Source organism: Bradysia coprophila, unplaced genomic scaffold, assembly GCF_014529535.1.
Source record: "Bradysia coprophila strain Holo2 unplaced genomic scaffold, BU_Bcop_v1 contig_538, whole genome shotgun sequence".
NCBI classification, from domain to species: domain Eukaryota; kingdom Metazoa; phylum Arthropoda; class Insecta; order Diptera; family Sciaridae; genus Bradysia; species Bradysia coprophila.
This window is the reverse complement of record NW_023503785.1, coordinates 1,058,346-1,085,835: the sequence shown is the minus strand read 5'-3', so window position 1 is coordinate 1,085,835 and position 27,490 is coordinate 1,058,346. Positions and strand designations below refer to the sequence as shown.

The window sequence follows — 27,490 nt, the reverse complement described above, 5'->3', positions numbered from 1 at the left end:
GCAGCTCCCTGTCCCAAACCAGGTCGATTCCAGCTTGGCAACATTGCGATTTGAGTTCGTGGCCGACCCACATACGATAATCAACCATAAAATCGCTTTTTACATTCAATATGAGCGAAAGGACAACTCGCACCAGACTATAAATTGCTGAGGTTAAGTTCGAAGATAGGTCATAACGGACGGGTGATCTTAGAGATATTCACAAAACAATTTTTTGTCTCAATTTTGTTTTGCTTGCATCTAGCCAAATGAAAACACAGAGTTCACTGACTTGGTGTTATTGTTGTTCCATGCATTCGGTCTCTTTCAAGACCATTTTCAAGGCTAAAACAATAAAATTATGAACCGAGTGTTCCACTTTTAACATTAGAAGAAAGCTCTTCTGAAACTTACAATTAATTACGTATCGAATATCACAGCAGTAAATCGTTTAAACTTAATTTCTGTTCCTTAAATTGTATCTTCTTTTTGTGTTGCGATTTCGATTGTTATTGTTGACACCACCAGTGTCCACCGCCAAAACATCTGTTGCATTTGCCATTCCACTTGTTCCATACGAAGGTTGTAACGGAGGGTTTATCGTGGCAGGTTTTGAATTCAATTTAATGATGTTGTAGAAAACCGGGCTGATGTGTGCTGCATCGGATTTGAAATTGACCGTTTGATTGCCGTGTAAAATGATTTGATTAGCTTCAGAGCGCCTTTCTTCCTTACTTTCTTCAAGATTTCTTTTCGAATGAAATCAAATTCGTGGTGATTCGGACCAGTGTCAACCACATGCTTAACCAATGCCGTTTTCTTTGCAAAACAAAATTGAGACAATTATTGCTTCAAAAGCCAGCGATACAACTATCCAGATAAACAATTTTTGTCTCGTTCCTAGATAACACTATAACTTCACGCAATCCTCAACGGATTTCAAAAACTTTTTTTATTAGACGGGGAATTCCATTCCCGAGGATAAGTTCAAAGATGGGCTATAACATAACGGTCGGGGGATCTGAGTGATATTCCCAAAAGAATTTTTGTGTCGTCCCGTGATAATATCGTGTTTAAGTTGAGTAATTCTTAATGGTTTTCCACAAAAGAAAATTATAAATACTAAAAAAGAAATTTTTGGGTTAAGTTCGTTAATACTGGAATAATATTCTAAGATTTATTCCAAAACAATTTTTGTGTAATATCTTGGTATCGATAAGAAAAAAATTAAAGTTTGGACGAGTGTGACCTTTGCGGCCAGAGCGAAGCGAGGGCCGTAATCACAGGAGTTCCATTTTTATTTAAGAGGTAAGCGAGAAATTCGCCCCTTTCCAGGGTCTGTTAGCAGACAATAAAACTTAAGAGGCATCGGTGGTTAGCTAAAATTGTAGTATTAATCGATCTAATGGAAAAACTCGCACACGTTCGGCTGGGTGTCTCTCACAGAGAGGCAGTTGGAAAAATTGTCATCAATAGTAATAAATTAACATATAAGTTACCATTGTACTATAGCATACCAATAAAAGGTGTCAAAACATGGTCTCATTCTTCCATGTTTTTATAAAAAAAAACTTTACCAGCTCTAAAAAAGTGAGCAGTGTGTAACGAAATTTTCATAAACTGCTTAGTTTTCTCATGGTTGGTCAAACTGCTACAACCAATACCCTATCTAGCAAACAAACTACTTTTATTAAGGTGGTAAAAGAATCAAGTAGCCTTTACATGTAAATTACAGCGTAGTTAGTCAAAATGTAGAATCTTCTTCTTCTTCTTTTTCAGCCTGTTTCTATCCACTGCTGGATGTAGGCCTCTCCAACTTCTTTCCATTTCGTACGATCCATTGCCATTTGCTGCCAGTTTGTACCTGCAATATTCTTAATTCCGTTTGTCCATCTCTCTGGTGGTCTACCTATAGCTCGTCTTTTATATGGTCGCCAGTTCATGATCTTTTTGGTCCAACGTTCGTCTGTCCTTCTTGCAATATGTCCCGCCCAGCTCCATTTCAGAGATGCTATTCTTTCCATGACATCAACGACCCTGGTTTGTTGTCGAATCCATTGATTCGTCATTCTGTCTCTGAGTGTTATTCCGAGCATACTCCGTTCCATGGCTCTTTGTGTCACTCTCAATTTATCTTCGGATGCTTTTGTTAAAGTTAACGTTTCCGCTCCATAAGTGAGCACTGGAAGGACACAAGTGTCGAAAACTTTGCGTTTCAGACTATTATTAATTTTGCTTTTGAAAATTAGTCTGAGTTTTCCGAACGCTGCCCATGCAAGACCAATCCTACGTCTTATTTCTGCAGTTTGGTTGTCCAGACCTAACTTCAGCTTATGTCCTAGATATACGTAGCTGTCGACTCGTTCAATGACAGTGTCACCAATTTTGATTTCTCTATCGTCCCCGATGTTGGTCATGACTTTTGTTTTCGATAAGTTCATCTTGAGGCCAACTTTGTTTGCCTCTTCACTTAACTGTTGTAGCATAAGCTGAGCCTGACCTAGATTCGCTGCTATCGGTACAATGTCATCAGCGAAGCGGAGATTGCTCAGGTACTCTCCATTTATCTTTATTCCCATTTTACTCCAGTTTAACTTCCTAAAAACACTCTGCAGAATCGCCGTGAATAATTTCGGTGAAATGGTGTCACCCTGCCTTACACCTCGGCCAATTCTGAATTTCTCCGTGCTCTTATGAAGTTTTATACATGAAGTAGCATTTTTGTACACATATCGAATTGTGTTGGAGTACCTTGAGTCTACTCTACATTCGTCTAATGCGTCCAATATCGACCATGTTTCCACTGAATCGAAAGCTTTTTCGAAGTCTATGAATAGCAAGACTATGTCGATGTTGTATTCACGACACTTCTCAATAAGCGTTCTCATCACTTGCAAATGGTCGTTTGTGCTGAAACCAGATCTGAAAGCAGCTTGTTCAACAGGTTGGTAGAAGTCGAACTTGTTAGTGTTCCTCTTCGTAATGATTTTCATAAACAACTTGTAGAGTGTTGACAATAGGCTTATGGGTCGGTAATTTTCCAGCTTTGTTATGTCTCCTTTTTTATGCAGCAATGTAATTACCGCATTTTCCCAAGCTTCTGGTACTTCTTCCCATTGGAGACATTGATTAAACAAAGCCGTGATTGCCTTTAATAAGGAGTCTCCACCTAGTTTAATGGCTTCCACTGGAACACCATCTTCTCCTGGAGACTTTTTGTTTTTCATCTCGGCTACTGCGGCCTTGACTTCATCAACAGTTATGTCGGGCATATCATCCGATCCCACGTTTCTTATTATTGGTCTATCTTCGGTTTCTTCCGTTGTAGAATAGTGTTTGTAAAATCGTACGAAATGGAAAGAAGTTGGAGAGGCCTACATCCAGCAGTGGATAGAAAACGGCTGAAAAAGAAGAAGAAGAAGAAGAAGAAAGAAATAAGGTGTGAATTTGACACAGAGAATTGAGAGTTTGGTTGCTAGAGAGAGTATTGCTACAACCTAATCTGTTTTATGTAGCTAACAATTCGTGGTCGTTATTGCAGTCGTACATACTTGAAAAATGATTCTGGTGGAAAGATATCATCAAAAGACAGTATTTAAAAATCACCCAAATGTATACTTTTCAGCAAAGCATCGATGCCTCTTAAGTACTGAAAATACGTATGAGCCATTTTGAAGTACGTGATATGAACGAAGTTTTTTATGTGGATTGAGAATCTGTGGTATTTAAGTAAAGGGAATAAGAATCTCTAAGCTAAACTAGTAGCAAACGCATACCCTTGTACTTTTATATAACTTTTAGAGTGATTTTTTTTGCTCGGATTACAAAAATCTTCTTGAGAAAATTAGTCAGTCAGTCAAGGGATCTGACCCATCCAAAAGATGGGGCCTAGTTATTAAAAAAAACAGCAAACGTTCGAATGCTCAACTGGATTATATTCTAGTCGTACAGTAAGCCCATCGCATAAATTTGAATATTAAATTTCCACGAAATTTCATTATTCGAAATTAAAACATTCAACTCAGTCGTTTGTGTTTCAACCGTTTGGTATGTAATCACGGTATACGCGGATACACCAAACAAAAATATTTTTTTTAAAACAGAATTTGTCAACCGAACCCAAATAGAACCCAAAGATAAAACCTAAAATCACCTAAACTTTTCATGAATATTTCAAACGGCATCATTAATTAAAGCCAGTAAAACATACCATACATATACAGGATTTGAATTGCACAGCCAGGAGAAACAGACAGAATAAAAAGACGAAACGTAATCCAAATAAAAATAAAAATACAAAAAAGGACAGAAAAGTTGTTCCCATTCTAAATAATTAACTAACAAGAAAATGGAGTATATCTGGAATGAAAACGAGAGATTTAATTAAACATTATGCTTGTTCACAGATAGCTGCTCGTCCAGGTGCACACAAGCTACGTTGTCTGTTTCGCGTGACATTTGTACCGGTTTCATCAGCTCAACTGGCACAAAAGGATTTGAATGCACTGGATTATTTATTTATGCAGTAAGTTCCATTTCCACATAATATGAATAGACTTCCGACTGTAAACTAGACTCATAAAACTGAAATGTGATCCATTTCACTGGTATCTTTGGAACAAATACGGTTCGTTCGTATAAATATATATCAAAATTCCAGGGACTATGCCATTGTGATTTCGTTGTTCCGTTTATAAGCTTTTTAAACCTTCAAGCTTAATAACAGACAATAAATATAAGCGGAATGGTGGGGTGACTCTGACCTCACAGAACCGCCTTACGTTTAGTGGAAGCCTATTGTATATCTCACTCTGTTTGTATTGCAGAAAATGTAAAGTACTAAACAAAAGGCACTAGTTAGTATGGTACCACAATAGACAGTTTGCGCATATGACGTACAAATAAGTCAAATTAAAAATTGCAAATACAAGAAGTTGTGGACGGTTAGCTTATAATTTCTAACTTTTAAGTTGACTTATTAGTCCAGCTGCTTGTGTCAGAGGGTGATACAATACCGATATTTTGTGAAACAACTTTTTTTGTATGAGCCCAAATGGCGTTGGTATCGGTGGTTTCCCCAAAAATTTCACAGAAAATCCCTCAACTTTGTGGACTAAAAACATGGCCAATTCTAAGTAAATTTTAATGAATAAAAGTGATTTGGAAAGGTATAAGTAAACTCTTTCGAAATCTGCCCGGTGTACCTTGAGCTGTTTTGTCGTTCCAAAGACAAATTGGAAGATGTAGGTATCAATTTGTGAGGCAAAGAGTGCTCAACACATAGGAACTGACCTTTGACGATCTCAATTATGACGGTTTTTCATGAAATAGAGCAAAACGGCGGATGGAAGTCTGTCGAATCTCAAGGTTCTAGAACTGGAAAGATGTAGGTATCAATTTCAGATGTGAAGAGTGCCCGACACATAAGAACTGACCTCTGACGATCTCCATAATTGTATTTGGTGAGAAGAAAACTAAAACAGTCTGGTAAAACTCTGAGTTCTAGAACCGGGTTTCTAGAATTTCGAGTTTTTGGTTTTTAATTGACACGATAATATAGGGCCACCCTGGGATTTTTAAAATTTGGCATTTTTGCACAAATTATTTTTTTACGGATTTTTCCTAATTTCCTAACTTTTCCTTACTAGTGTTGAACTATTTGGACTTCGTAGAGTATTTCAGCGAATTCGATTCCAGAACTCGCGTCCGGCTGTGGGAAAATAACTATATCACAATCACCTTCATTTCGTCTGAAAGCTAACATACCAGCGAAATGAATTATCCTTTTTTTCAAAAAAAAAAACTTGATTTCAATGTTGATCCGACCACTCTACCGTTCCACGTACATCCACCATAATAATTCATTAATCTCTTTTTCACATTGTAGATCGTGTAACGATGTAACACAGGAGCGCTTTTCACCCGAGCTACAAGCAGACGTTGCATTGCGATTGGCTGCTTTACATATTCATCAGCATTCATTGGCTAACAATATATCGCCGGCAAAATTGACGGTCAAAACCGTAGAGTGAGTATAATATAATAAAATCAATGAACGCTATTGTGTTCTTTCTGCCAACCAGTAACCTCAGTCTTTCAACTTAATAATAACAAATCGCTCTGTAACCGTTCGAGCTTTCCATTTTGCAATATTTGAACTCGATTTTTATCGTAAAAGAATTCAAAATGACCCAGCCACTGGCATTGTTATTAAAGTGAATTGTGTACAGAGGCGCCGACTTTCGTTTGAGTTGTTGGGTGCTCAAACCTTTGACTCAGATCATAGTTTTATTCTTACTGAAATTGATTAGTCTAGACCCCAAGTTGTTAAACACAAGAGTTTTTATTTCATCATTATGAAATCAAAGATACAAAATTATCGTTTCGGGCAACTTTTGAAATTGGAGAAAGTCGTAAAATCTATCATATTCCTGGAAACCTTTCATAGGCGTATAATATTTAAACTAAATACGTCCTCAATTTTTGCTTCATCGGTTGAGCGATCTTGAAATAATTCTAACGTCTTCAGACAACATATTCAGGAAAGTCTATAACTTTCGAAACGGTTCTCTGCGTAACATACTTTGCAAGACAAGATCTACTCTATTGCCTTCAAATAACACCAACTTCAAACGAATTTACGAAGAAAAAAAACTAAAGCTATGAGCCCATTGTAAAAAATTGTATTTAATTTTTATTTTTCTAACTTTTTTTAACTGAGTCACTATGGGTTGATAAATAATGACGTCCACTTCCTCTGACGGCACTCCTTATCAAAACTTAAAAATTTTGAGATTTGAAGCCTTGCCGAGATGAAAATTTCTACGCATTCCCAATATTTGCGCAGTCCAATAAAATTTGGTTTTTTGGTTTGTTTTTTTCGTGTGAAAATAGTATATTACTGTCTCGCTGGGACATTTGAGGTGTGTGTGAAGTTTGTATTTAGAGCCGAATGCGATGAATTCATCCCACACTTCGAAACAAAAAACTTCGCTGCAAGACAGTGCGGTATTTTGTTGTCTTCCTTCCATTTTTACAAGGTAATGAGTCGTTTTCTGGTCACAAGACAACGAAACAATTTGTTGCATCGAACAACGATTTCGCCGATTAAAAAAACATAATCCAAAAAAAGTTAATATCGATAAGCTAAGACCGAATAGAATGATTTTTGACTCGTAGAACGTAACTCCAATCAAAGCAATTAGTTATCTGTTCGTAAATCTCAACAAAAAATAAATTGGAAATTAGAAAACTGACAAAGAGCACAATCGGCTCAATCTGACAAAACAGATAGCACTAATTGCGTGGATAGTATGGAAACATTTGATAGTGAAATTATTAATTATTTGAGCTGCAAAAGATTTGAATCGAAAATAAGTGTAGCCTTCCCTTGTCGGGTGCTTCGCACCCAACAGATTCGTTTGTCGGGTGCTCGCGCACCCATTGCCACCTAGAAGTCGGCGCCCCTGATTGTGTAGTGTTTCCTGGGTTATTGTAGGTATGGAGGTTTTTAGCTAGGTGAAGTAAAAATTTCCTATTTTGTTGATGTAATTTCCAATCGTGATGAACAAGAAGTTTTTAGCATCGATTGGAAATGACAAGATGATGTCCATTCCTTAACCTCTAAATGGTATATTGGTTCCAGGACTTAGGTAGTGGTCAAGCAAACGCTTGATATGTAAAAGTGAACGATATATCGATATATGGCTCTAATAAGATTTATTCTCTTTCGGGTGACTCCTTATTTCGAGAATGACAACGATTTTATGAACTCCGTGGCTTAAATGCGCCACACAGCATTTTTCGTATTAAAGTTATTCAATTGAATTGCATCAACTGAATCATGGCGCCCCGGTGCGGTAGTAAGCGCCGTGACGCAAGTTCCAACCCACTAAAAAATTTGAAATTTTCGTAGGACTGGGGTGGGGAGCTCTCTCTTTCAAAGGGATCCTACACTGAAAGTATTTTATTCTTAATCTGGGCGTCCATACAAGTTCAACGAAATATCACACGTCAAAATTGGTTAAGATTTGGCCAATATATTAAATTGCAAACTTTGAACATTTGATTGAATAAATGGATTTTTATGCGCTTTGAAATTGTCAGTTTGTTACTTTGTTATGGTGATACTTTTAAATTACTAGGTGGATTTAGCTGAAATTTTCAGAGTATGCCAAGGACGAAATTTTAATAATAAGAAGAAAATTTCATAAAAGTCAATAATTTTGGAGCTATGTGACCCATAACTCTGAGGAGATATGGCAAATAGAAAGTTCGTTTAAAAGACAAATTTATAGAGTTTCAGATTTCAGTCGACACTTGTCTAATGGTTTTTCCCAAAAATCGCCTTTTAATTGTGATAGCTCACAATCGATCTATACCTCGGAAAGTACAGCAGATGTACAGTTCGGTTCAAAGACAAATTTTGGAGACTTAGATTCTAGTCGATACGTCATTCAGAAAATATAAGACATAGGTAGATCGGTTCAAAGAGAAATTTACAGAGTTTTAGATTCGACACAAACGTTTCAGGGTTTTTTTTTGCAAATGTCGCTCGTTTGGGCGCAATTTCTTTCAGTTGAGTTTAGGAGGTGGATGCAATCGTACCATCGTACGGGTCTGCAAAGCGCTATATTTTAATGTAGATTCGATTGAAACGATTACAGTGGAAGTGTGACGTGAGTCTCTTTTTCCACTTAAAAAAGAACTGATGTCGGTGGGGATTTCCTGTTCAGAGACCAATTTTCTGAATCAGTTGTTTACACCATCCCCATCATCTGATATTTGTGACGCATTTCTTTTTGATTGTCGAAGCTGTAAGCGTCGCCCCACCGATATCAGTTCTTTCGTCAGTGGGTAAAGGAACTTGCGTCACATTTCCACTGTAAGTGGTTTTTGGGCGATAGAGTAAACTAATTTTTGTTGTCATAAATTGCCATGTTGTTTTCTTCTACGTAAAAAATGTCGGTATTGTGTTCGACTTCGCCACACAACAAAAAACCCCAAACAACCACCAACACATTTTCTCCTATATATTTTGTAACGACAAGTTAAAAAGTTACAAAATTTATTTGCTTGCCATTTACTTGCATTGTTAGCAAAAAAAATCCTAAATCCTGGTAAATGTTCTTTCAGGCAAATGCAGAAGTGGATTGTTGTATACACCACATTCGAAATAATAAAATGCTTGAATTGTCAGTTGCTCCAGAACGGTTTTCTCGGCTGTTTGCAACATTGTTGTTGTTGTTGTGTTTACGTTATTTCATATTTGGAATCCTTGTTTTTCGTTAAACGGAACAAAAGACGAGACGTGAAAGTTTTTATTAAAAGAATGTGAATTTTGCACTAAATTGTTCAGATCCAAATTGAATTAAATTCGCAGCATTTTTAGCACACTGATGGGTGCCGGCGGCGATAGCTCTATTGTGCTTTACCTTAGACAGACCAAATTAACTTGAAAAGAAGAAATGGAAAACTCCGACAGACAGCTCTTTGTTCGTTAATGAAGACTTCTAATAGAATGGAAAAGAACGTAACTCGATTAAAAAAGGATGTTATGTAGTAAGATAGGAATGTGGCGCATAGGATCACTCTTGATCTTCAGCTGTTACATTTGACATATAACACACACACATTATGTAATAATTTTGGGAAAGACATGATAACATAGATAAGGCATAAGAAAACGCGAAAAATCATCCATCGAAAACATCGAATTGTTGGAATTCAAAATAGTTCAAAAAGAACGGGAGCAAAAACCACTGAGAAAAACGTTGACAGTTCTGTCTCCAGGTAATATAATTTTTCATATAAAAATCACATTAACTGTCACAATGCTGTTTTTGTATGAGAAATTACATTACCTGGGGAAAGACTATCTGTCACAGGTAATAATCTGAAAACTTTTTTGTCAGTGAGCGTTGCACTGACTATTTACTCATGGGTGCAAATAGTCTAAAATACACTTTTCGTACCAGGGGGAAAATAGTCTAACCAAACCCAACCAAAAGATCATTTTGTACAAGGAAAAATAAACTGTTGCAAGGCCACAAATAGTGTGTCGTAAACAAATATTGTATTTTATACTATTATACTAGGTCCCACCTTTTGGGCGGGTCAAGTCCCTTGACTGACAATTTTTTTCAATATATTTTTGACCAATTTCATTGTTGAACTTCCGAAGCATCACTGATACAAATGCCTACATTTAATATATCGATTACTGTAAACATTACAACGAAATTTGACAGAAAAAGTTTTTCAAATAAACCTTCGAAGATCGAATGATCTTTGAGTTCTCATTTTTCTTGTAAATTTGCAGCAAGATTTTCAATCAACCACAAATCGTAAATAAAATGCGACTCGTGTGAATTACGGCCCTCGCTTCGCTCTGGCCGCAAACTTCCCACTCGTATGAGCTATCTATTATTCTGTTTGATTGCCATTTTGTCATATTTAATCAGAGTAGATGCGAAGTTTTACAAATGTGGAACGATGAGAAGACTCTTTCACTTTGGTAAAAATTAAAAAAAAAACCGATAGATGTTCTTCTCTTACAGTTTTGTACAAAAAGGAAGTCCCCGGTATTTTACAAAACCGTCACTCGTGAATAAAATGTGGATGGTAATAAACGACCGATAAATTATTTAATTTTTTTTTTTCGTTTCTTCACTTTTGTCGATTCAGAAAACGACAAAACGTCTTTAAGTTACATTTTGTAAAAGGATGAATTCCCTAGGAACGAACAGAACACCTTCTCATTACATTTTGTAGAAGGATGAATTCCCTTGGAACGAACAAAACGCCTTCTCGTTACATTTTGTAAAAGGATGAATTCGCTAGGAACGACCCGCCTTTGCTTTATATTTCCAAAATCGACAAAGAGTGAACGAAAGACAATTTTTTTTTACTTTTTACTGATTTACTGAAGAGGTGCCAGCGACATGTACCACATTTCTATAGGTATTTTATTATTTTTATCGGTAAAATTGAATTTTTCTATTGGTCGAATATAATATCCCATAAAATTATTACGACTCGTGAGAGTCAGCTATCAAATTTGATAGTCAACTATCAAATTTGATAGTCAACTATCAAGTTGATAGTCAACTATCAAATTTGATAGTCAACTATCAAGTTGCTAGTCAACTATCAAATTTGATAGTCAACTATCAAATTTGATAGTCAACTATCAAATTTGATAGTCAACTATCAAGTTGACTATCAAATTTGATAATTGGCTAGCAGGAGATGTTTACCGGTTCAAAGCTGGACATCGACTGATGGAATTGTTCTTTCCACTTATTAAATAAACTCTATCGAGAACATACTTATACGATTTACACACACTACGCAACCAAATCAAATTTCATCAAAGTAATCTTTTTCGATTGAGGCTATAATCAACAGTGTAAAATCCTGTTTTTCCTGGATAGCTTCCAGATCCTTCGTCCCACATTGCTCATCTTCGAACTTAGCCTCGAGATTTTAATTCCACATATTTAAAAAAAAGATTCATCCAAATTGCTTGAGAATTACTCAAGTTATCGTGCCTTCAACGATTTTTTGTCACCCACATTTAACGTTTTTCATACCATTTCATACATTTTCAATCATAGTGAACTTTTTTGTCACCCACATATTTCGGTATTTTCTGGTGTAAGACCCTGACTTTCAGTCAAGGGAATAAAAAGTCACTTCGCAAAATCAACAACTCAAATTCAAATCCATACATGTTCTGTATTGACAAGCGAAAAAAAAGACTGCTCACGTTCTGCTTTAAAGTCTGAACTTTTAGTATGGCCTTCACTCCAGGTAGCTCAATCGGTAGAGCGATGGACCCATGTCCTATATGGTACGGGTTTGACATAGTAAAGGATTACTTTCTGCTGTTAGTTAACGCTATTCAGCTCCATCGACCGTAATAGGTCTCTAACTCCAAAAACTCCAAACTCAACTCCAAACTCCAAAAATGCTGAACACAGTTTTTGTACGTCATATACGTAATTCACAATCGTGATTCTAAAAAGTCAACTAGTAGCGACACCTATGTTCTAATAGATGAATCATACGATTTACAATTCACAAATGTAAAATTTCTCGAAAATATGAGTAATGTACAACATGTCAATTGTGGGCGCTTGAATAGCATCAGCTTTCCTGTCCATCTTATGCTATCCTAACCTGTCGTATGGTCTCCACTCAACAAAAAGTACTCCGTGTGTGAGCCGTGATAGAAGGAGAGAGAGAGAAAGAGAGAGAACGAGATAGAGAGAAAGATAGAGACAGATATAAAGAAAGTTAGAGGGAGAGCTGTCAAGTAAACAAAGCAAAAATTAAAAAAAAAACAAAAAGTTGTCGGATATTCTTGTACCTGTGCTTACTGACCCATACCACGCGAACGCATCGTCTTTTTTGGCTGTATGAAAATCGTTTTGCTTGGCTTTCTAACATTTAAATTACAATTTTATTCCTTCTTCATTATCAACAGTTAAATAAATCGAAAATCAATTTTCTTTTTCAGACGTGAGTTCGGCTTAGAACGTTTCGTACCCGCATCATTAATCGATGGAATGAAACGGAAAGAACTGAGACGACTAATGGCGCATTTCCTAAAGCTGAATTCCCAAATGACCGGATCATCAAAAATGCTAACCCAATTACAGGTACTTAGACACACACTCACAAACAAACCAAATTTTTACATCGCCATTCATGTTTTGGTCTTCTTTATATAAAATTACGTATCAGACTCACCAATTACCGGTGTGTTTTGCCACATTATTTATTTTCGGATTCATTCGGTAAAATTGTTTTTGTGCACACAATACTCACAGGAACGACTAGGAAATTGTTTTCGATTTTTATTTTATTTTCATTTTTCGCTATCCAATGTGTACCGTCGCACATATACATAGATCTATAGGTACATCGAGCACACAAAAGTTAATATTATTTTGATTGATTTTTCATTAAACGATGTGTGGATTGAACCCAAAGTTATTTTGCGGTTTTCTCGTATATACATAATAACAGAATTGAAATGGATGTGCGCTTCAGGCAAAATTTTCTATTTAATTTTGACTCTCTGTATCATCCCTATGTGTTCAGTGTGCACATGGAAAAAGGAATGTCGAAACGACAAAATGGGAAAAATTGGAATCCAAAAAAAAAGATGGAAATCAAAAATGTTGCTGATAGAGAATGTGTAATATAGGGATTGTCGATTCTGCGGAGCACGAACGAGACAGGTCCAACAAAAATTCTAATGGTGTTCACAGACGCCGAAAAGCAACTTTTCAGTTCAAACAGTTCTGGAACAACTTTATGTTGCGAAAAATGAAGGCTGAAAATTTTCGAGTAGTATTCTGACCCCCAAGAAAAATGTTTACAAAATTTTCATTCAGTTTTTTGTTCCGTCTACTATACAGTCCAACCTATCATAATAAAACGAAAAAATATAAAAATTCGACTTTTCAGAGAAAATTGAAAACAGAATCAGAATTTTTGTCAAATAAAATGCCATCGTCTAGCACATGACCTCAGGATTCTGGAACAGTAAACCGTTTTTCAATCGAACGATGAAGCGAAAATCATTCGTTTTTTCAAACCCTTTTCTCCGTGACAACGCAGGTCGGATTGAAAAACTGAAATCCGTCGAGTAAAGGATTAATTATTTTTCTTTTGACAATGGCTTTGTTGCAGCGACATCTCTCAGTGAAACAGTGAATCGTACTCTAGCGGTATACTTGTTATGGAATAGAACAAAGAAAATTGATGCCGTAATCACTTTCCAGGCGATTAATGAGTTTTTGAACGTAGATAAAAACGTTCCATATTCAGCAAATGCAATGAACAATGTAGTATAGGATCAGAGAAAACTGGTTGAGCCCCCATATAGGATCAGACAAGACTGGTTGAGCTCCCATATAGGATCAGACAAGACCGTAGCTCAATAAAACATCTGATTTTTCAACCGAAACGAATCAAACTTTATTCAAATCTTTCTTCATCTACGGTTCGCCTGAAAATGATTAACAATTCTCGTCTCTCTATGCAACTGTTCATCATGACAAAAGGATATCGAATGGATAATTGACCTGTACCGACTCGTCAGTATCCACATGTAACAGCTCGAAATTGCTCCATACCATAGTCTGAAACGTAGTTTTTCGACGTCTTTGTACCACTAGAATTTTTTATGGGCCGGTGTCTTTGGCGCTCCGCATAATCGACCACCCCTATTAATTGTTTATGTACATACATTTGTTGTTGTTGTTGTTGCTTTGTATTGCGAGCATACAAAAAACCATTTTCGGAAATTTTATTTCTGTTTCACAAAAATGGATCCATTTGTCGACACAATTTTGTAAAATCAGGTACCATACACATCTGATAATGTAATGTTATTTTTGTTGCAATAGCCATTTTGTCGACGTTTGCATTTAATAACTGATGCAAGCTTTTTGTGCACATAGGACAATAGGGTACTGTAATAAAAATTGACTCATTAAGAAGCATTAGAAGAGTCGAGAGGTATGAGAGTGAAAATTTCGTCAGCGGTACGAATCTCTTGCAAGCAAATCCGCAGATCAGTATACTCCTCATGCTTCAGTAATTTCACATTTCTTAAATGTCTATCACGGCTTTTCACGTATGAGGCCACAGCACTGCTTCTAAAATGACCACTGATTTGACAAGTGTCAAATTTGGAGGCTGTAGTGATACGAGATAACGCTTGGGATTGCTTGTATTGTATGTTTTAACTCGTACAACGAAAACAAGTCATTTATCGTTACCAAAGAAACGCAGTGCCTACAGTGATTTTATCAGCCACGGAATATTTTCTATGTTAATGCTAGAAGCAGTGCTGTAATTTGGATTTGAAAACCTAGATTTGGCCACTAATCTTGAGCTGGAGTTGATGACAACTTATCACTCATACAAGTAACAGATTTACGAAGATACATGTGGTATACTATGTATTACCGACAGAGTCTGTTTTTCGATAATATATTTCTCAAATTTCTTCATATTTTCGGCTCAGCTCAAACTTCGGATGCTTTTTTTGTGAAAAATTATGTGTGAACCGGAGAGAAAAGTAGGAAATTTCATTTTCTCTGGTCTCTCGCTACGCTCTGGCCACAAACATCGCTCCCACAATAAAATTTAAAACTTATAACTTCTCTAGATCTGTATTTTCTCACTAAGGGGTGTTCACATATTATGTCACGCCTTTTTATGGAATTTTTGACAATCGACTCCCTCCGTCACGCAAAAAGGGTCAATCTTGACTTAAATTTGTTAGAACCGTGACATTTCGTTATACCACCGTCACCCTAAAAGTATTAATCAGAGACTCCAAACAAATTTGTGGTAAAACATTTTTGGTAAAACACTTTCCCATCTTTTCCTAAATTTTCCGACAATATTTCTTGGGAAAATCTAGCAAAATATCATGTCCGGAGCGACAGCGGAGGACTTGACGCAGTCTAACTTCCAAAAAGAGAACGAAGAAATTTTTTGAGACGCGGCAACTAGGCAGTTTTTTATTTCCAATTTTAACCGAAATAAAGTTACGAATTATGTCAAATAAGGTGGTTGTGGACTCATTTAATGAAGTTTACACTCTAGGTGGTACATTCTGATATTTCTTTACACTATCAGTAGTCATTCGGTGACTCAGAAGTACTCAATGATCTGTATGTCTACAGACCTGAACTTTGTCAAGAAATATCAGAATGTACCACCTTGCGTGTAAACTTCATTAAATGAGTCCACAACCACCTTATTTGACATAATTCGTAACTTTATTTCGGTTAAAATTGGAAATAAAAAACTGCCTCAAAAATCTTTCGAGTAGGTCGACTTATCCACATATTTGATATCGTGCGGTCTCAGGCTATCATATATAGTGGCAACTGAAGCTATAGCCAGCAGTGGATGGACCAGAGATGGCCAGAAAGCTTCCCGATGGTGACAAAATCTATGAAAGTTGTCCACTATTCACAAAGTAAAAATGTTAAAGTTCTTTTAAATGCATATAATTGTTTGACAGACCAGCGTCAACCAATACGTAACAATTAATTTCATTTTTAGTCAAACTTTCCATACATTTCCTCAAAAAAATCTCAGGAATATGGGCACCCAAAAGAAAGTTTTTTAAGATTTGTTGAAAAAATTGAAAAACCCCCTCCCAATTTTCTGATATGTTAAATGGGATGTGCTAGCCTTCATTTTAAGGCAATAAAATGAAAAATCGGTTAGGGTGCTCATTGACAAAACATTAAATTTGGACTTTGATGTCTCACCCTGACTCACAGCTACAACCTTTCGATCCGACGATATTTTTAAAAGAAACGTCCGTCAATTCTCTACAAACTACCAGTAAATCAAAACCGACCGAGTCGGTCAATTCCGGGGTACAATGTTTTGAAAAGGTCGTGATTTTGAAATATTCAAATTTTCTGAGAGTCGCTCCAAGCTGGAGAGGTCGTTCTAAAAAAAAACTTCTTCTACGAAATGATCACCTTGAAATTCCCTATCAATAGCACCATAAACGTCGGCAAACAAAAATGGTGTGTCCGATTAAAAAAAATCTTCACCATGTAGGCTTAAAATTACCGGAGATATATAGTTTTGAATTTGGTCACTTTTCATACAAAATATACCAAATTGACTTTTTCCAAACAATCAAAATCTTTCAAATTACTCTGTATGTTTCTATCTATCTGTCTATCTATCGACGGGCTATCTCGGAAAGATAGCTAGTCAGGCCATTAGAACTTAAGTTTCATTCATCATTATCTGGAAAAATCTGAATTTTGTGGAATTAATTAATTAATTTTCCGAATAATTTCTCTCATGTACAGCCATTTTGTGTTGATAGTGCTGTGATGATAGTGTTGTTATGATTGTTGTGAAGTTGGTTGTAATTTAGTCGAATATCAAAACTCAGCTGGAAAAATTTGGTCACTTTCATGGTTTGTTGGGCAGCTGTAAAAATTTGGACACTTTTAGGGTATGTTGGGCAGCTGGAAAAATTTGTTTACTTTCGGTGTAGCTGATTTTCGTTTCGAATTTCGTCAAATTTTCGATTTTCGTCAAATTTTCCAATTTCGTCAAATTTTCGATTTTCGTTAAATTTTCCAATTTCCTCAAATTTTCGATTTTCGTCAAATTTTCCAATTTCGTCAAATTTTCGATTTTCGTCAAATTTTCGATTTTTGTCAAATTTTCGATTTTCGTCAAATTTTCCAATTTCGTCAAATTTTCCGATTTCCTCAAATTTTCGATTTTCGTCAAATTTTCCAATTTCGTCAAATTTTCCAATTTCGTCAAATTTTCTATTTTCGTCAAATTTTCGATTTTCGTCAAATTTTCTAATATCGTCAAATTAAGTACAGATAATACAAATTTGGCAGATAAATTTTCTCGTAGGTCTGTTCCTGAACATCTGCCACTTTGCGACGCAGATTTTTTCGGTAAAATTTTTGTTCTTCTTTTTCAGCCTGTTTCTATCCACTGCTGGATGTAGGCCTCTCCAACTTCTTTCCATTTCGTACGATCCATTGCCATTTGCTGCCAGTTTGTACCTGCAATATTCTTAATTCCGTTTGTCCATCTCTCTGGTGGTCTACCTATAGCTCGTCTTTTATATGGTCGCCAGTTCATGATCTTTTTGGTCCAACGTTCGTCTGTCCTTCTTGAAATATGTCCCGCCCAGCTCCATTTCAGAGATGCTATTCTTTCCATGACACCAACCACCCTGGTTTGTTGTCGAATCCATTGATTCGTCATTCTGTCTCTGAGTGTTATTCCAAGCATACTCCGTTCCATGGCTCTTTGTGTCACTCTCAATTTATCTTCGGATGCTTTCGTTAAAGTTAACGTTTCCGCTCCATAAGTGAGCACTGTAAGGACACAAGTGTCGAAAACTTTGCGTCTCAGACTATTATTCATTTTGCTTTTGAAAATGAGTCTGAGTTTTCCGAACGCTGCCCATTCAAGACCAATTCTACGTCTTATTTCTGCAGTTTGGTTGTCCAGACCTAACTTCAGTTTATGTCCTAGATATACGTAGCTGTCGACTCGTTCAATGACAGTGTCACCAATTTTGATCTCTCTATCGTCCCCGATGTTGGTCATGACTTTTGTTTTCGATAAGTTCATCTTGAGGCCAACTTTGCTTGCCTCTTCACTTAACTGTTGTAGCATAAGCTGAGCCTGACCTAGATTCGCTGCTATCGGTACAATATCATCAACGAAGCGAAGTCAAACATTTTTTTGGTAAAAATTATTTGGCAGATGATGAGTAAAACTAAGCCAGCTCGTTTGAACTAATTGGGTTTAAAATTTAATTTTTGCGTAACGAAGCTGAAAGCATCAACTCTAGCGATATCATTCATTTTAGAAATTGTACCTCAAAGACTGCGTCACACTTTTCTCGTGGAGATTTTGTTGGGATGACAAAATTCAAAAAAATATGGAATAGTCACTGCCATTAACGATGTGTAAGTGGGTGAAAATATTCTGTTCCTGTTTGTGTTGTTTGTCAACGAACGAAAAACTGAAATTAGAAATCAACCAAAAGAAATCCGAAATCACGAGATTCATCTCCCTCGCTACAATAAATTCAATTCAAAACTTTTCTAATGATGATGGACAGACTTTTCTACTTGAAATTTTAAATCTTTCCAACTTCTAACACCATCATTATTTGACTAATTCGATGCTATTTAATACTCTCTTCTCACAACATTCATCTTCCGCATTTATAATAAAATGCTGTTGATGTACACAAAACCATTTCTTTTTAATGAAGTGTTGGGTGGGATTGGGATATTATATTCTCCGAGATCCTAATTCTGCAGACCGCACTGAATTACTCGACATCTCATTCGATTATACTCACCGAAAAAGTTTGGTTTATCGACCGTTTTCTTCCTTTTTTATGATAATATTTATATTGTTTGACGTTCCCTTTTTCGGCTTTGGTTCCCGAAACAGCAATAATTAAGGGGTGCCATCCGAACTGTGAAAGTTATTCGAAAACAAAAGTTTTTGCATAATTTTTCAGCTTTTGCAACAAATTCATAGACTCTTTAATGTAAACAGTTTAATCGCAAGGATAGGCTTACTTAAACCACAATATCCCAAAAAGGATAGAGACAGACATACCAACCTATAACAACATTTGCACAAAATTGGTGCGGCTCGTTTTATCATGTCATAAATATAATTTGTACTTTTACATGTTGAAAGCCGCTTAATAGGAATGTCGTCTCAGAAATATCAATTAATTCCATCACTAAAAAAAACCTTTGTTGGAAATCTGTCGCAAGTGCTTGTGTCCACTTTACAGGCCTATGGCATAACTGTATGTGACACTTGCAGCTTGGATTTGTAAAAGTTTTACTTGGAAGTTACTCCAAGAGGATAGTCGTTCGTATGTGCTAACTAATTATTACCATCGATCCAGTTACATATGATGGGAATGGGAACGAGATAAGGAAGCAACGTTCCATAAGTTGAAAATGTGTTTTTAGAGTCCTTCCTCGAAAACATGATGAAAATCGTCGGAATGGATTTTTTATGCGCGCCTTGTGTTGCCCTACTTTCTCCCCTCAATAGGCCGTTAGAAAATTGCGTTACATGTCCGACGTATAATCATACATACTGCTCGTGACTATTCGTGTCACTCGTATGTTTATACGTCGAACATGTACGATATACATGTCAGACGTTGGAATATACATATCCGAAGTAAGGCAGAAGTGAAGCTGTCTGCCAGCCATTTCATACAAACTGGACGCATGTTGACGAATTTTTATTGTCAATTTTTATTGTCAGTGTTCCGTCTAAATGTAGGCTGCAAATTTGCAAAGGGTCCATTGCTCTTAAAGGCGACTGTGGTGCTTTGAATATCACAGTTTGGCTAGGTAACTCAAAGAGCCAGGGACTCTTTTTGACAATCACATTTTCCGATATTTCATGATTATTTCATGAACACATTTCCTATATTTACCTTGATCGGGGCAGTTTAAGAAAATGAACTAAAATAGTCTCTGCAAATAATTAAAACTTTACAACGCTCAAGAATCAATTCACGCCGTAAGTGCGGTCGAAATTCAAAATGGAAAGTACGGAGGTCTTTCTAACATAGCGTCATTTTCATTCAATGAATCGTTGAATAGTTATTTACGTATCGATTGAGTAGGCCGAAAGAGTTACGTATTAAGTTTTTCATGCTTGTGGGCCGAAAATGAGGGCAATTTTTTGAATTTTCTCGGGTTTCCGGCCCTCTGCATGAAAACTTACATGTGCACCTGTTTGGGACGGTTGATTTAAGGCACTTTCGCTTGTAAGCCTCACTTCGTTCGGCCTACAATCCGCGAAATCGCCTAAAATCAATCGTCTAAAACAGGTACACAAATAACCATTGTATGCTTGCTAAGAGGACCGAACGTAAAGAAATGTCAATTGACAGCTTTACTTTCGGTCCTCTTAGCAAGCATACAATAGTTATTTAAGTATCGATTAAGGAGGTCGAAAGAGTTACGTATTAAGTTTTATATGCTGCCTACTGGGGACGAAAGTTGAAAAATGTAAGCCCAAGGGCCGAAAGTGACAGAAAAATGTAAGCCAAAGGGGCGAAAGCGAAGCTTTCGTTGCGTGGGCTAACATATCTGTCACTTTCGGCCCGTGGGTTTACTTTTTTTTCTTTCGTCCCGCAGTAGGAAGCATAAAAATGTATTTTTCGGTTCACTTTTTCATCGAATCGTTGACTTAAAATTCAAATTTTAGGCACACTTACTGCATGAATAACATAAATGCCAAGACACAAATTCAAAACCCGAAACAACTCGACTTTAATTCAAAATATTTTTGAATTAAAACTTAAATTTTCGAGAATTGTGTTCTACAGAGATCAACCGTTTTTGATTTCTCCTCTTCTGTCTAAATATGAATATTAAAATCTTTTTCGTCATCTCGATAAAATGGATTGTTTCCATCCACTTTTTAGCTTAACAGTACGACAAGACCAAAAAGTCATTCGTTTTCCATGTTTACGTGAAACATTTTCTGTCTGAACGTCGTAATAGACATATCCGTTTATCTAGATACGGTTAAATAGCATGGAATGAACTCGCATTTGGTAAATAATGAACTGGAAAGGCGTGTGTACAAAGCGTACTGGAAATTCAATATTCGAATTGCTAAAAGAGAAATGCAATTTTACCGCAATAAGGTATTGTATCAGTAGCGTTGTTGAACGTTGAGCACAAACAGGCCCACCACACTGTGTGTATATTATACGTTTTACCACACCAAGAAACATCTAAATTGGTCCATTCACAATTTGGAGGCTGACCTTTTTGAAGCGACAATTAATGTGCTGGAGCCGACAGACTGTGACGTGTTGGTGGCATGAAATTTACCTTGTTCATGCCGCATCCAATACATTTTGTTTTAGTAAGGATTTAAACATTATACAAATTAATAGTACGCAACCGACTCGTCTTTGGAATTAAGGTTTAATCCCCCAGGAATTACATTTCAAACGATTAAAATTAAGTTTTTGTTTGACGTATTCTCTTGTCTGAAATAAGAACCCAGGTCCTATAGCATATTAGCCGAGAATCTTCACACTGAGACATTGTCCTCTTAATACCGTTGGAGTTTATTTCGAACCGTTCTTACGGACAAAAAATTTCCGTGGGATTAAAATACGATCTTCCATACTTAATCGTGACTAACTTGTGGTGGTCGTGAATATTGAACTTTACTGCAATTCATTCTACACAATACATGAAAACGAGCCATCAGAACAGTGGGAGCATTTGGAGCATTCCATCATGGCCCCTCGTTAGTAAAGGGTCGTGACGCAAGTCCGTTCACACTGAAAAATGTGACAAAAATGTTTTTTCCGTAGGACTGAGAAACTCGAACTCTTTGACCTTCCCCCCTTTGCTCCTACTACCCCAAATTTTATTCGTAATCTAGGCGTCCATACGAGTTCAACGAGCTATCACACGCCTCATAAGGTTAAGTATTGGCCGAGATATTAAATTTCAAAACTTGGAAATTTGTATGAAGAAATGGATTTTGATACATTTTGAAATTGATGAATTTTACCAACCTTTGTCCATGTGTTACAACGAAACTTTTAAATTTACCGGTGGATTTGGCTGAAATTTTCAGTGTATGTCTAAGAAACTTATAATTTCGGAGCTATGAGCGTGTTAAGAAAGGTACCTATAACTTAGAAAATATGACATTTAGAAATTTCGTTTAAAAGACAAATTTATAGAGTTTCAGACAGGACCGGACTGGCTCGGAAAAGCCCTTCGGGCGTTGTATGAAGAAAATGTATTAAAAGCCATGCGTTGCTCTATTTCCATACATAAATTAAAAAGCCCTTCGGGCATCGCCCGAATGCCTATAGGGCCAGTCCGGGCCTGGTTTCAGATTTCAGCCGACACGTGTTTCAGTGTTTTTACCAAAAATCTCCCACTTGGGAGCTATGAGCGTTTTAAGTGCGAGCTATATCAACCATAACTCAGGAAAAATGGCAGATAGAAAGTTCGTTTAAAAGACAAAGTTATTGAGTTTCACATTCTAGTCGACATGTGTTTCATGGTTTCCTTAAAAGGTCGCTTATTTGGGAGCTATAAGCGTTTTAAGTATGTCAAATTTTCGATTTTGTCAAATTTTTAATTTTCGATTTTCGTCAAATTATTGAATTTCGTCAAATTTTCCATTTTCGTTAAATGAAAGCTGGAAGGTTCAGATCAAAGAGAAAGTTACACAGTTTTCTAAGAAGAATATTTTCGTTCAAACTGCACAATATGATTGTCTATTATCTGCGACTAAATTCTAAAAAATCACAACTTACAAAAGAGCTGATATCGCCCAAAACAGTGGACGTGTGACGCAAGTCCTGTTATCCACTTACAAAAGAACTGATTTCGGTGTAGGTGACGCTAACAGAGTCGACACGCAAAAAGATATGCGTCACAAATGGCAGCTGATGGGAAAAGCACGTGAAAGTTTTATCAACAAAAATCTTACCTGAAAAAATTTAGAAAGAAAATTATAACAAAACAAATTGCGTCATAAGTGGCAAATGACTCGGCTTTCTTCCGTTTGAATTCCATTCTTTAAAGCAATATATTTTACATTTTTTAAAATTTTCCTTCCTCAACATCTGCCACTTATGAATTTGAAACATTTTTCGCCACAATCTACTCGGGCTTCGATTACCCTCCAAATAAAAAAAAAACGAAAAACGGATGAAATTTACTCAAGTTATATGCAAAATACATTTAGGGCCAAGTAGCCTTTAACTTCTAGGGCCCTAACTCAAGGTCCACATTTCCATCCTAAATTCCGTCAACATAAAACTTCTGAGGAAATATTTTGGTATGTGATGGCGGCTGAGGTCAGCTACCACAACTAGAGGTCAATCCATCAGAACAATAATGTCGCAGAGATACAGCACTATTTGAAAGTTCGGCATATTTTGACTGACTGCTGGCCATGGGTGGTGAGTGCGGACGTCAGAGTGGGCTCAAATTGTCGGCTGTGGATAGGCCAACAATCCTACAAAGTTTCAACTTTTTGGGTTGCTCCTTCCCCAAGGTGCTAAAAAAAATGCTTTGACCACACTCTGACAATTAGACACATTACACCCAAAGTGGATTTTATTCGATAAAAAAATGAAATTTATGTGTTTGCTAGAATTGAACGACGAATCGAATGAGCTATAACTCAATAATATCGTAGTGAGCTTGTTTCAAAAATTGAGTCTGACGAAACGGTAAATTTACTGGTAATAAAAAAGGCCCTGCGTGTGACAAGAGGTCACTCACTACATACTCTAGTACTCTACTCTCTTCGCTTCCACTTTGAAGTAATTCATTAACCCTTTAGTTTTGAAATTAATTTTATTAACCGTGTAATGGAAGTGCACAGAGTACAATTTTACATTCTATATCGTAGGTAGAAGTGTAATAAAATTGAAAAACATTTATAATGGAGCAATGGAGCATCGACTAAATTATTATTTTTTCCTTTTGTTTGATTAAATTTCGTACAAAAGGGAAATATTTTCCAGCAATTTACAGTTACTAAAAAGTCTATTAAAATTGCATCTCCACCTCCTTCTCCTCCCCCCGATTAGTGTATAGAAACGAAACATAAATAAAATTCCATTTCAATGGATTGAAAATTGAATCCAACAGACGCGAATAAAAACACAATTTTTACATTCATATAACTGTTGTATAATGCCCATCCAAAGATAAATAATTGCTTGGATTATTTTACATTCTATTTAAATAAAGCGTCATGTCACAATATGTTTTTGTTTTCTCGCGCTCGAATATTATACAATAATAGAAACCGAAGCGCCTATTTTTTTCTTGCTGTCTTTTCCTCTCTTTCTCTCTCTCTGTCCATGACCATATAAAACGAGAAACGGTGCACACACACACAAAAAAAAGAATAAATTTATTATCCCTTTTGTTTTCAGGCAAAAATCCACTACTTAGATATAATATCGGGACTACCCAGCTATGGAGCGAAATGTTTCAGTACGAACCAAAGGGATGGCGTTGAGAGGGTATTATTAATTAGTCCCCGTTTTGGACTTAGTCAAATTGCGGGCGTTCGAAATTCAGTGGTAAGTAAAATGAAAAGAATTTTTTTTTAGTTCGGTTCGTTCGTTTGCTTGTGCAATAATAAATTATGGGCTTCGAAATGAGTTAAGGAATGGCTTGAACATTTTTTTTCTCCTCTTACTCTTTGTTCCAACGAACGATAAAATGTATAGTTGCTAAAGGGCTGTTGATATTTAAGTTTTACGTTTGTTTGTTCCACTCTCTTTGGGGTGAATATGAAAAATTGCGTTCCATTATTTTTTATTGTGAATAATTTACCAGACATTGTGGCGCTCCGGTATCTGCTATCATCATCAAAGAAGGAAGAAAGAAAGAAAGGAATTTGTTACCGGTTAAAGTATAAAAAAGTCGACTTTTTACAGAGCATTGCACTTTGATTGTTTTTTGACTAGTTGAAACAACAATTTAGCAGGAAATAAACATCTGACTGTTTGCATGCTCATAACTACGGGTGATGTACAATATTTATGGGCTAGTGGTAAAAAATAGCAACGAAAAGAGTGTTATGATAGCAAATGAACCATAAACAAGCCGTCAGAACAGTTGTAACGTTTGCTGCGACTGACTATTTCGTACCTGACATTAGTGTGTCCGTAGCCCTAATACGTCCGTGACCCTAATACATTTATAGCCCTTATACGTCCGTTTCCATAATGCTTCCGTAACCCTATTGGGTACTTGACATTATTGACCTCCAAGCCCAAGCGCGGCACGTTTAATTTTAATGAAAGTATTCATATTCATCTTGAAAATTGCACGTAGCGCGTATGAAGTACCTCTCAAGTAACACAAAAATCTACGAAGTTTTTTTAGGAACCCAAATTTGAAACTTTTTTTATCACCATGTCCGTATGCGTGATATATGGAACGCCTGAAACACCCCACTTCTTCTTCTTCTTTTTCAGCCTGTTTCTATCCACTGCTGGATGTAGGCCTCTCCAACTTCTTTCCATTTCGTACGATCCATTGCCATTTGCTGCCAGTTTGTACCTGCAATATTCTTAATTCCGTTTGTCCATCTCTCTGGTGGTCTACCTATAGCTCGTCTTTTATATGGTCGCCAGTTCATGATCTTTTTGGTCCAACGTTCGTCTGTCCTTCTTGCAATATGTCCCGCCCAGCTCCATTTCAGAGATGCTATTCTTTCCATGACATCAACGACCCTGGTTTGTTGTCGAATCCATTGATTCGTCATTCTGTCTCTGAGTGTTATTCCAAGCATACTCCGTTCCATGGCTCTTTGTGTCACTCTCAATTTATCTTCGGATGCTTTTGTTAAAGTTAACGTTTCCGCTCCATAAGTGAGCACTGGAAGGACACAAGTGTCGAAAACTTTGCGTTTCAGACTATTATTCATTTTGCTTTTGAAAATTAGTCTGAGTTTTCCGAACGCTGCCCATGCAAGACCAATCCTACGTCTTATTTCTGCAGTTTGGTTGTCCAGACCTAACTTCAGTTTATGTCCTAGATATACATAGCTGTCGACTCGTTCAATGACAGTGTCACCAATTTTGATTTCTCTATCGTCCCCGATGTTGGTCATGACTTTTGTTTTCGATAAGTTCATCTTGAGGCCAACTTTGCTCGCCTCTTCACTTAACTGTTGTAGCATAAGCTGAGCCTGACCTAGATTCGCTGCTATCGGTACAATGTCATCAGCGAAGCGGAGATTGCTCAGGTACTCTCCATTTATCTTTAATCCCATTTTACTCCAGTTTAACTTCCTAAAAATACTCTGCAGAATCGCCGTGAATAATTTCGGTGAAATGGTGTCACCCTGCCTTACACCTCGGCCAATTCTGAATTTCTCCGTGCTCTTATGAAGTTTTATACATGAAGTAGCATTTTTGTACACATATCGAATTGTGTTGGAGTACCTTGAGTCTACTCTACATTCGTCTAATGCGTCCAATATCGACCATGTTTCCACTGAATCGAAAGCTTTTTCGAAGTCTATGAATAGCAAGACTATGTCGATGTTGTATTCACGACACTTCTCAATAAGCGTTCTCATCACCTGCAAATGGTCGTTTGTGCTGAAACCAGATCTGAAGGCAGCTTGTTCAACAGGTTGGTAGAAGTCGAACTTGTTAGTGTTCCTCTTCGTAATGATTTTCATAAACAACTTGTAGAGTGTTGACAATAGGCTTATGGGTCGGTAATTTTCCAGCTTTGTTATGTCTCCTTTTTTATGCAACAATGTAATTACCGCATTTTCCCAGGCTTCTGGTACTTCTTCCCATTGGAGACATTGATTAAACAAAGCCGTGATTGCCTTTAATAATGAGTCTCCACCTAGTTTAATGGCTTCCACTGGAACACCATCTTCTCCGGGAGACTTTTTGTTTTTCATCTCGGCTACTGCAGCTTTGACTTCATCAACAGTTATGTCGGGCATATCCTCCGATCCCACGTTTCTTATTATTGGTCTATCTTCGGTTTCTTCCGTTGGGCTCTGTCTTGCTGAAGAAAACAAATTCTCATAAAATTCTGTTGCAATGTTTAATATCGCATTTCGATCCGTTTGGATCGTTCCTGTTTTGTCTCGTAATTTGAAGATTTCTTTTTTTGCGTTTGTCATTTTTCTTCGTAGGACTTTCATATTGCAGTTAGCTTCAATTATGTTTTGAGCCAATTGGACATTATATTTTCTTTCATCTGATCTCCTTGCTTTGTTGATACTTTTAGACAGGTTCCGGTATTCCACCGAATCTCGTCCTCCGTTTTTTACCAACTCTGCTCTGCTTGCGATCAGGTCTAATGTTTCTCTGCTGAGTTTTGATTCTTTCCCTTGGACGGATTTGCATTTGGATTTCATGAAACCCATT

At 36.7% G+C, this 27,490-nt stretch overlaps 1 protein-coding gene and 1 long non-coding RNA gene across 4 annotated transcripts in view; one reads left to right on the top strand and one right to left on the bottom strand.

The window, feature by feature from the left end:
* The window catches only part of LOC119083046, a 113,625-nt gene that overhangs the window by 78,117 nt on the left and 8,018 nt on the right, over positions 1-27,490 (top strand). For all 3 annotated transcript variants that reach the window (XM_037192668.1, XM_037192667.1, XM_037192670.1), the window contains 4 exons: positions 4,386-4,504; positions 5,867-6,007; positions 12,503-12,644; positions 24,515-24,664. In XM_037192668.1, the coding sequence (XP_037048563.1) occupies positions 4,386-4,504; positions 5,867-6,007; positions 12,503-12,644; positions 24,515-24,664 (552 nt within the window). The remainder of the gene's footprint in view (positions 1-4,385; positions 4,505-5,866; positions 6,008-12,502; positions 12,645-24,514; positions 24,665-27,490) is intronic.
* Positions 22-26,322, bottom strand: LOC119083052. The gene is made up of 3 exons (XR_005088791.1): positions 26,311-26,322; positions 11,281-11,292; positions 22-147 (listed from the first exon to the last, which is right to left on the bottom strand). It is a non-coding gene; the product is annotated as an uncharacterized LOC119083052 (long non-coding RNA).